This window comes from Conger conger, chromosome 16 (assembly GCF_963514075.1).
Source record: "Conger conger chromosome 16, fConCon1.1, whole genome shotgun sequence".
Taxonomy (NCBI): Eukaryota; Metazoa; Chordata; class Actinopteri; order Anguilliformes; family Congridae; genus Conger; species Conger conger.
In genome coordinates, this window is record NC_083775.1 from 40977997 (window position 1) to 40989128 (window position 11132).

General features: G+C 46.2%; 1 protein-coding gene across 2 annotated transcripts in view; it reads left to right on the forward strand.

Annotated features, from left to right (window-relative positions):
- The window catches only part of LOC133114573 (sarcoplasmic/endoplasmic reticulum calcium ATPase 1-like), a 38339-nt gene extending 28279 nt beyond the window's left edge, over positions 1-10060 (forward strand). The window contains exons 17-24 of one of the 2 annotated variants that reach the window (XM_061224077.1): positions 1-157; positions 1973-2175; positions 2672-2757; positions 3256-3389; positions 4644-4761; positions 5481-5598; positions 7939-7975; positions 9194-10060. The exon at positions 1-157 is cut by the window's left edge and continues 64 nt beyond it. In XM_061224077.1, the coding sequence (XP_061080061.1) occupies positions 1-157; positions 1973-2175; positions 2672-2757; positions 3256-3389; positions 4644-4761; positions 5481-5598; positions 7939-7943 (821 nt within the window). In that variant the 3' untranslated portion in view covers positions 7944-7975; positions 9194-10060. The remainder of the gene's footprint in view (positions 158-1972; positions 2176-2671; positions 2758-3255; positions 3390-4643; positions 4762-5480; positions 5599-7938; positions 7976-9193) is intronic. The other variant, XM_061224076.1, reaches the window with a different exon arrangement.
- Positions 10061-11132: the final 1072 nt, after the last annotated feature.

Genomic DNA, 11132 nt, shown 5'->3' on the forward strand with positions numbered 1-11132 from the left:
CTGGCACTGCCGTCGCCAAGTCTGCCTCCGAGATGGTCCTCGCCGACGACAACTTCTCCTCCATCGTGGCCGCAGTGGAGGAGGGCCGGGCCATCTACAACAACATGAAGCAGTTCATCCGCTACCTCATCTCCTCCAACGTCGGAGAGGTCGTCTGGTGAGCGTCTGCCCGTCTGTCCCTCTGTCTGTCTGTCTTAGGGAGACCAGAATCCCCGGAGGCCCTGGTACACATCCCTGCAGTGAGACCCTACAATAATGGCCAATATTGGTCAGAAAAACCACTGAGCGATGGTGGAGCAAGACCGGACAATGCGTGAAATGGGCATAGAAACAGGGACATGGGGTCGCCCTGGTCTGTCTGCACAGCTCCACTCTCTCAGAGTCAAGCATCCATTCCACTTCAGCTCATGAATTCATCGAGTTTGAATCCATGGGCTGAAAACAGCCCAGGTGATTTTTTTCATTCACAAACCGAATTTCAGTTTGTTTCCGTGAACTGAGCTGAAATGCGATTGAACCCGATCCTGCTCTATCACAGTGCAGAGATATAAAAAGCACCTCTATTTTACGTGGGATTATGAGAGCAACAGTGGCGGTTCTCACCCTAATGGAGTGAAGTCACTGTGAGTAAGAGCCTCTGCTAAATGCATGTCATGTAAAGTGCTGTAATAGAATGGACTGCGATATAAAGTAATATAACATAATATAGTATAAAATATCAAATTATTTGGGGTACTTTAGTATAATGTAATGTGATGTAGTGTAATGTGAGTGTTAGAAATGTCATGCAGTGTAATGTAAGTGATAGTAATGAGGTGTTAAGGTGTTGTTACACGATGCAATTTGCTCATGATGTCATTTTATGCAATTCCACTGTTACACAGGGCGATTCGCAATCAATTTAAATTGCACGCAACGACCAATCAGACTCAAGTATGTATGTAGCGTTCGATATTACGCCGAATCCGTTTATTCCGTTAGACACAAATATCAAATCTTGATCGCAAAATTGAGCTAACGTTATTTGTTTTCTCTTAACGTTACATTTAGCTAGTTACATTTATGTATTTTCACCATGTCTAAATGTCTACTGCCAACAAGCAAAAGCCTTATGTGCATTTTATTGGACCACCTTGAGAACGAGTTTGAGGAGGAAACTGTCAAACGCCAAAAAAAGCACTCCTGGGTGCGCAGCTCGCTCCTCAAGAGACAGGAGAAGGGGTGCTTTATTTAGTTGAGCCATTTCGTTGCGTTAACGTTACTAGCGTATATAGGTATATAGTTAGCCAGTTCGTTTAGGTAACATTAGTTAGCCAGTTATAGTTTATAATTTAGATAGCTAGTAGCGTTATTGTAGTAGTCTGCGTTCGCGTGTGATCAATATCTCTCTTCTGATTGGTTATTGCATGTAGTCGGTTGCATGAAAGTTTAACTGCTCCCAACCAAGTTGCACAGAAATTGCAGGGAATGTTACCCGAAGCAATCAACTGCAACTTATTTGCACGCAATAAAGATTGCTTCGTGTAACAACATCTTAATATTGTACAACGTAAGTGATAGTAATGTAATGTTGTGTAACATAAGTGATAGTAATGTTGTGTAATGTGTTGTGTAATGTAAGTGATAGTAATGTTGTGTAATGTAAGTGATAGTAATGTAATGTGTAACATAAGTGATAGTAATGTTGTGTAATGTGTTGTGTAATGTAAGTGATAGTAATGTTGTGTAATGTAAGTGATAGTAATGTTGTGTAATGTAAGTGATAGTAATGTAATGTTGTATAATGTAAGTGATAGTAATGTTGTGTAATGTAAGTGATAGTAATGTAATGTTGTATAATGTAAGTGATAGTAATGTTGTGTAATGTAAGTGATAGTAATGTTGTGTAATGTGATAGTAATGTAATGTCTAGTGGAGTCTGGCTCTGTGGGTACAGTCCCAGCTCACTGACCCCTCTCTCTCTCCCTGGCAGTATCTTCCTGACTGCAGCATTGGGTCTGCCCGAGGCTCTGATCCCCGTGCAGCTGCTGTGGGTGAACCTGGTGACAGACGGTCTGCCCGCCACCGCCCTGGGCTTCAACCCCCCCGACCTGGACATCATGGGCAAGGCACCGCGCTCCCCCAAAGAGCCCCTCATCTCCGGCTGGCTCTTCTTCAGATACATGGCCATCGGAGGTGGGTCTGCCATCAGTGTGCCCACACACTGCAGAAATATGGACCGAGAGCCTTTTACGTTATCCACTAACTATCCATGGGCTTGTGAAAAGTGATTGGAAGCCCGGGAAGTCAAGTCTAGCAGCACCATCATGTTGTACGGTTTGGAGCCAGACACAATAGGGAAGCCGATGTGGCTCCTCCACTAAGCGTGATGTAATTGGTCCCTGATTCATCCATAAAGTACTGCTGTATTGTCCTATTAACACAGTAACTTAAGGAAAATCAGCACTTGGGGCGGCATTAGATGAAGAAAAAACACAGATTGCGACTAAATTTTTTTGTGGGAGAAAATAATTGACCTCGTATTTTGACCGCAGTTGTACCGTTGACTTTACATTGAAAATGGGTCTGAGTGCCTCCACTGGAGCCAACCGCAGTGGTGCCCGTGAGCATGACCAGGAAATGAGCTTGGGTCCTGCCCAGCTCTGACCCACCATTCACCCCCTCTCTGCAGGCTATGTGGGCGCTGCCACCGTGGGGGCGGCCGCCTGGTGGTTCCTGTACGCTGAAGACGGCCCCCTGGTCTCCTACCACCAGCTGGTACGCTTCAGCACGGCAAACTGCCCAACAGCCAACAGTCACCCAACAGATACCTACCTACCCATGCTACCTACCCCTACTCACCCCCACCCATCCTACCTACCCCTACTCACCCCCACCCATCCTACCTACCCCTACTCACCCCCACCCATCCTACTTACCCCTACTCACCCCCCACCCATCCTACCTACCCCTACTCACCCCCCACCCATCCTACCTACCCCTACTCACCCCCACCCATCCTACTTACCCCTACTCACCCCCACCCATCCTACCTACCCCTACTCACCCCCACCCATCCTACTTACCCCTACTCACCCCCACCCATCCTACCTACCCCTACTCACCCCCACCCATCCTACTTACCCCTACTCACCCCCCACCCATCCTACCTACCCCTACTCACCCCCCACCCATCCTACCTACCCCTACTCACCCCCACCCGTCCTACCTGCCCCCCCACTCAGGTGCTAAGCCTGCTTGTGTGTCCCTCCTCAGTCCCACTTCATGCAGTGCCATGATGAAAACGAGGACTTCACCGGCATCGACTGTGAGGTGTTCGAGGCAGCGCCGCCCATGACCATGGCCCTGTCTGTGCTGGTCACCATCGAGATGTGCAACGCCCTCAACAGGTCAGCCTCCAGCACACGCCCTGGCCCACACTCTGCTCCTGCACCCCGGTCATACATCCAGTCAGCGTGCCGTCACAGGCACGGAGACGCAAACCCACGTCTGCCGTCCCTATGAACCGGGAGCTGCCGTGGATAATCACACGTTTAGTATTTTAATACATTTTAAATAACAAAATAACAAAATAACGATGACAACACATTGCTTTCGGTCTTTATTTAAAGCCCAGCTGAGGTATTTCACCTCAATAAACTGAACTGGACTTGAAATGAACTCAATCGCCAGAGCATATCACTCCCTGACGTTGTTTCTGTCTTATTAAATCCCAAGTCAAATACATTTACGATCCATAACCGTGAAAAGTAGACTAGCTAACCAGACTACCTACTTCATCACAATCATTCAGTTTCACTTTTAATATCCTATTGCAGAAGCGGTGTTAAAGACATAATTTTATGGGCTAGTGCTGTTAGCTGTTGTTAGTCACAGGCTTCTTGGCAATGTAATGAAAGCACAAAACCATTGGTTTTCTGTCCAATAAGCCACACAGCAGCTTTCTGGTCTTGAAAATTGCTACGATTTTAGTACACTCATTGAGCATTTTATTAGAATCTATTGGGTAGGGCCTCCCTTTGCTCTCAAAACACCCTCAATTCTTTGTGGCATGGATTCCACAAGATGTTGAAAACATTCCTTTGAGATTCTGTTCCATGTTGCCCAACGTGGTCTTCCGCTGTTGTAGCCCATCCGCCTGAAGGTTCGATGTGTTGTGCATTCTGAGATGCCTTTCTGCTTACAAAAATTGTACAGAGCAGTTATCTGAGTTACCATAGCCTTTCTGTCAGCTCAAACCAGTCTGGCCATTCAACATTGACCTCTCTCATCAACAAGGAATAAACTCTAGGGACTGTTGTGCGTGAAAATACCAGATCATCAGAAGTTTCTGACATACTCAAACCAGTCTATCTGGCACCAACAATCATGCTATGGTCCAAATCACTGAGATCACATTTTCCCTCATTCTGATGGTTGACGTGAACATTAACTGAAGCTCCTGGCCTGTATCTGCATGATTTTATGCATTGCACTGCTACTGAAGGGGAGGAGTTTTGACCCTGATTGTAACATCACAGTAATGCTCCTGAAGGGAAGGTTTTAACCCCACTGCTCATTCACAGTGCACGTGCTGGGTAGCATGTCATTGGGGGGTCCCTGACCGTGAGTTTAAACTTGCCCCCCCCCCCTCTCTCCCCCAGCCTGTCTGAGAACCAGTCCCTTGTGCGCATGCCCCCCTGGAGTAACGGCTGGCTGGTGGGCGCCATGACTCTCTCCATGTCCCTCCACTTCATGATCATCTATGTGGACCCTCTGCCCGTGAGTGCCCTCATCTGCCACCTCTCTTCCCCTCCATCAGGCTCACTCCACTCCCTCTCTCCCTCTGTCAGGCTCCCCCACTCCCTCTCTCCCTCCATCAGGCTCACTCCACTCCCTCTCTCCCTCCATCAGGCTCACTCCACTCCCTCTCTCCCTCCATCAGGCTCACTCCACTCCCTCTCTCCCTCTCTCTCCACATCCCTCCTTGTTAATGTTGTTGTGTTTATGTTGCTGTGTTATGTTAATATTGCTGTGTTGTGTTAATGTTGCTGTGTTACGTAAATGTTGCTGTGTTGTGTTAATGTTGCTGTGTTAATGTTGCTGTGGTGAGTTAATGTTGCTGTGTTAATGTTGCTGTGTTGTGTTAATGTTGCTGTGTTAATGTTGTTGTGTTAATGCTGCTGTGTTAATGTTGCTGTGTTAACGTTGCTGTGTTGTGTTAATGTTGCTGTGTTGTATTAATGTTGTCATGTTAATGTTGTCATGGTAATGTTGCTGTGTTATTGTGGCTGTGTTAATGTTGCTGTGTTGTGTTAATGTTTCTGTGTTAATGTTGCTGTGTTGTGTTAATGTTGTCGTGTTAATGTTGCTGTGTTAATGTTGCTGTGTTGTGTTAATGTTGCTGTGTTAATGTTGCTGTATTGTGTTAATGTTGCTGTGTTAATGTTGCTGTGTTGTGTTAATGTTGCTGTGTTAATGTTGGTGTTGCTCCTCCACAGATGATCTTCAAGCTCACTCACCTGAGTCTGGAGCAGTGGATTGTGGTGCTCAAGCTGTCCTTCCCCGTCATCCTGATCGACGAGGTGCTCAAGTTCTGCGCCCGCAACTACGTGGAGGGTAAGAGTGAGAACACCATGCCCTCATACACACACACACACACAGACACATACAGACACATACATACACACACACACACACACATACACATACACACACACAGACACACACACACGCGCATACACACAAACAAACAAAAACACACACACACGCACACCAAGACCATTCCATTTTCAACACCTTCACTGTTTGGTCTCATTATTTCCTGTTGTGAAAGTAACTTGTTCCATGTAATGCCAATTCCTTATTGACACATATGATGGAGTCCCTGGTTCATTCTCAGTTAACTCTTTATGACTTGTGTCTGTGGAAGAGGTCCATCTCCGGGACGCTAAAGCGCAACGTTGGATACCAAGTACAGTAGAACCTCAGAGAACCAAACACATCAGCAATGAAGGCCGTTCTGAACAGTGAAATTTTCCGAACCAAAATTTTTAAAATTTGTGTATCTTAACATCACTAAGTTAAATATTTCAGTTCATTTCGAGCCGTAATAGGCAAATAACCTGTTTGCCCAAACAGTAACGGTCATCTAAAGTTAAATCAGATAACCAACAATAGGCTAAAATTGTTAACTTGCAAAATGGCCAAATCAGAAAATCTGTATCGTGATGTTTGCAAAGCAACAAGGATCAGCACTAAAGTTAAAGTCACTGCTTGCATTGGCCGTTAGCCATCAGTGTGCACCATCTTTGCTGGATTTAAAATTATTTAACTGTTTCTCGCTTCCAACGAACAACACATTTTGTAACAATGCCTTAGCAATAGCCATTAAGCTCACTATCCCTTGTCTAATTTTTATTTTATTTAAAGCTTTTTCTCAGTTAATAGTGTTACTTGTTTGCATTATTGCAGTTGTCATTTTGTATTAATGTTATACTTCCGATTCCACGCCCCGTTTGGTTGTCCAAGCTTTTCGGTTTTCAGAGTTTTAGATCCCTAAGGTTCTACTGTATGGCAAATATCGTCCAAAGACCAGCAATCTGTTTCTAAAACATGATGTTCCCTGGGGGCAATCTGTTTCTAAAACATGATATTCTCAGTCTTAAATACTCCTTAACCAACAAGTAACAACTACATTGCTACTATTTGGTCCAGCAAATTGTCATTTCTACATATTCTCACTTTGAGCATAAACATGGGTAATTAGAACACAGTGGAGTAAAGCTTTGTTTGTTCAAACCTCTTCAGGTAGACAGGCACTTGTCATAGTTTCTCAATTTGGCCTCTAATGTCATTTTAAAGGCTTCCCTGTAATTTTTGGCTAACCTTGCTCCTAAATAAACATTATAAACAACCCAGTTTATTTGCTAATTCTGTCTGTAAAATCTCCCATTGAATTGCTTTGATTAATCATCCTGTGATGACCATCCTTCCCTCTGACTGTCAGATCTCCCTGTTTATTCCCCTTTCCTGTGTGTACATTCCCTCCCATGTCCCCCCTCTCTCCCACTCACTCACTCACTGTTTTATTCCCTCCCCCCTCCTCTCTCCCACTCACTCACTCACTCACTGTTTTATTCCCTCCCTCCCCCCTCCTCTTTCCCACTCACTCACTCAGTTTTATTCCCTCCCTCCTCCTCTCTCCCACTCACTCACTCACTGTTTTATTCCCTCCCCCTCCTCCTCTCTCCCACTCACTCACTCACTGTTTTATTCCCTCCCCTCCTCCTCTCTCCCACTCACTCACTGTTTTATTCCCTCCCTCCCCCCTCCTTCTCCCACTCACTCACTCAGTTTTATTCCCTCCCTCCCCCCTCCTCTCTCCCACTCACTCACTCACTGTTTATTCCCTCTCCCCTCCTCTCCCACTCACTCACTGTTTTATTCCCTCCCCTCCTCCTCTCTCCCACTCACTCAGTTTTATTCCCTCCCTCCCCCCTCCTCTCTCCCACTCACTCACTCACTCACTGTTTTATTCCCTCCCCCTCCTGTCTCCCACTCACTCACTCACTGTTTTATTCCCTCCCCCCTCCTCTCTCCCACTTACTCACTCACTGTTTTATTCCCTCCCTCCTCCTCTCTCCCACTCACTCACTCACTGTTTTATTCCCTCCCCTCCTCCTCTCTCCCACTCACTCACTCACTGTTTTATTCCCTCCCTCCCCCCTCCTCTCCCACTTACTCACTCACTGTTTTATTCCCTCCCCTCCTCCTCCTCTCCTACTCACTCACTCACTGTTTTATTCCCTCCCTCCCTCTCCTCTCTCCCACACACTCACTCACTGTTTTATTCCCTCCCTCCCCCTCCTCTCTCCCACTCACTCACTCACTCACTGTTTTATTCCCTCATCTCCCCCCTCCTCTCTCCCACTCACTCACTGTTTTATTCCATTCCAGCCTAATCTCGTTTCCCCATTTCCCGCAACTAAGAAAGGTATCCCAGAATGCATTACGTCTCTGCCCATCCTTTGCCTGGTGTGTATCGTTATTGTGTCTGTGTATAAACGTGCTCAGGGGTGTGTGCCTGTGTATAAACGTGCTCAGGGGTGTGTGCCTGTGTATAAACGTGCTCAGGGGTGTGTGCCTGTGTATAAACGTGCTCAGGGCTGTGTGCCTGTGTATAAACGTGCTCAGGGCTGTGTGCCTGTGTATAAACGTGTTCAGGGCGGTGTGTCTGTTTATAAATGTGTCCAGGGCTGTGTGTCTGTGTATAAACTTGCTGAGGTTGTGTATAAACCTGTGTCTGACAGCTTGTGCCTGTGTTTATAGTGACTGCGTATTTGTAAATGCACTGTGATGACGCCAGAACTCTGCCGGTCTGTCTGCCACATTGCATCATGCTACGGTTTACAGGCAGCTCATTCTGACAGGCTGATATTTAAATGGTAAATGGTTGGCATTTATATAGCGCCTTTATCAAAAGCGCTGTACAATTGATGCTTCTCATTCACCCATTCATACACACACTCACACACTCACACACACCAACGGTGATTGGCTGCCATGCAAGGCACCAACCAGCTCGTCAGGAGCATATGGGGGTTAGGTGTCTTGCTCAGGGACACTTCGACACAGCCTGGGCGGGGGATCGAACCGGCAACCTTCCGACTGCCAGACGTGTTGTTTTAAATAATGTGCAAATACCACGGCATGGCCTTTTTCACTGCTTTAAGGTGATGGGTTTTGACATTTTTACTAACAGAGTAAGAATAGCTACTAACCATACAAACTCTATTAGCGATGCTAACACATGAGCCACGCGGAGTGCTAACAGTAATACAGAGAAAAGCTGTAGCTGTAGATGGGATTAGTTAGCGGTGGGTTGCGACTGTTGCCTGTGGAAGCTGCTAACCGCTTATCCCCGGTCTGATCGTGTCTCTGGCTAACTGGCTAACTGCTAACCGCGTGTGGCTAACCGCTAACCGCGTCTGGCTCTCTGCTCCCCGGTCTGATCGTGTCTCTGGCTAACTGGCTAACTGCTAACCGCGTGTGGCTAACCGCTAACCGTGTCTGGCTCTCTGCTCCCCGGTCTAATCGTGTCTCTGGCTAACCGCGTCTGGCTCTCTGCTCCCCGGTCTAATCGTGTCTCTGGCTAACCGCGTCTGGCTCTCTGCTCCCCGGTCTAATCGTGTCTCTGTTCACCCCTGCACAGAGAGAGATGAGAATCTAGTGGCGAAGAAATGGAACTGAGAAAAGGAGGAGAGGAAGAGAGGAGGAGGACGAGGAGAGGAATGGGAAAGGCGCTCCGGAGAACGGGGAGTCACTAGAAGAGTAGAACCAAAAAATGACTTGGAACATCAAGATCGAAAACGACAACTTCAACAATAAGAAGAAAAAAAACAAAAACAAAAAACAACAAAAAAATACTTCTGTATATGAAATAAGATTAAGTTAATATATGTCGTTCTTATAAAGACTACTATATTCTAATAATGACAAATTTATTCTTAAAAAGTAAAACTGTGTTAAAGATAATTCATGTGTGGCTTTTTTTGTTTCTTTTGTTTTCCTTTTCTTTTCTAATCATTTGGGCTTTCTCCTCCTGTTCCGGTTCACTGGAAATGCATTTGTGCTCTTTCTCTATCCTTCTTCCGCTAGCACACTGTCATTTTCCCTGGTCCTTCCCTCAGTGAAGCCTGGAAGGCAGCGGTTTTTAGAACTAGAGAACTTACTAGCGACAGTTTAGCAAACTAGCTAGCTCAGATAGATTCGATAAAAATACATTAAACATAACCTTGCTGCAAATAGGTATGTGCACATGATCTGTGGTTGGCGGAGGTGAAGCCGCTGCCTCGCAGGTGTCCCTAAGGGAAGGAGACATGGGCTCTGTTATTCCCTTAGCTTACTCTGTGAACTTTTGTCAGCCTCCGCGTTTGTGCTACTCTCCTTCTGATGCTACTCTTGCACTCTTCATCTCACCCCTTTTTATTTATTGTCTTATGTTTCCTCGCTTAACCGGAACTCCTGTTTGTAAAAACACTCCTTTGACATAAAGACAGCTTGTCTGCAGTCTTTTTAACGAGTAGCCTGTCCTCTTTTTATGCACGCTAAAGTGCGCGTATGTGTGCCATCCATTGAACTGTACTATAAAACCGTGAAATCATCACATATCACCCCTATCAGGACATGGGGCAAACTCTCTACCATTATGTAACAGCCCCTGTTGGCCTTGCCTTTTAAGGGTACGAGTGCACCCAAACCCCACAGGAAAATACCCCACACAGGAAAATGCCCCACACAGGAAAATGCCCCACACAGAGCCAGAGCCAGCAGAGCCCTTCACTGCCCCTCCAGATCACAAGCCTCTCAGCCCGCTCTCACTCGTTCTCTGTGATTAACGAGTGATTTATTCAAAAACAGTAGGTGGGATGATTCACCTGACCATATCCCACTCGATCACCCATGAGATTACATCTTATTTGGCTGACGCTATTATCCAAAGTGACTTACAGTTGATTAGACTAAGCAGGAGACGACCCCCCTGGAGCAATGTGGAGTTAACGGCTTTGCTCAAGACCCAATAGCAATAGTAGTCTGGAGCCTGCGGCCTTTGCACCACTGAACATGGACCCATATCCCAGGTGGTATGAACAGTCTGAGGACTGCAGTTCTCAGGGGGCCCAACATGTGGGCAACTGGTCTGTGATGACTCATCCATTCTGGCCTTGCGCTTCAAAGCCATGCTTGGAGACTGAACCTATGCACACTTTAAACATGCCCAAATATCCCATCCATCCATCCATTATCTGAACCCGCTTATCCTGAACAGGGTCGCAGGGGGGCTGGAGCCTATCCCAGCATACATTGGGCGAAAGGCAGGAATACACCCTGGACAGGTCACCAGTCCATCGCAGGGCACACACACCATTCACTCACACACTCATACCTACAGGCAATTTAGACTCTCCAATCAGCCTAACCTGCATGTCTATGGACTGTGGGAGGAAACCGGAGTACCCGGTTAAAAAATTTATAAAATTCCCGAATACAAATGTGTTCACACAATATTTCTCTGTATACAGAGGTCCATATACATAGAAATATAATTTAGCTTGGTAGGTTTTAGTCAATGCTTTTTTTTATTCCCATTT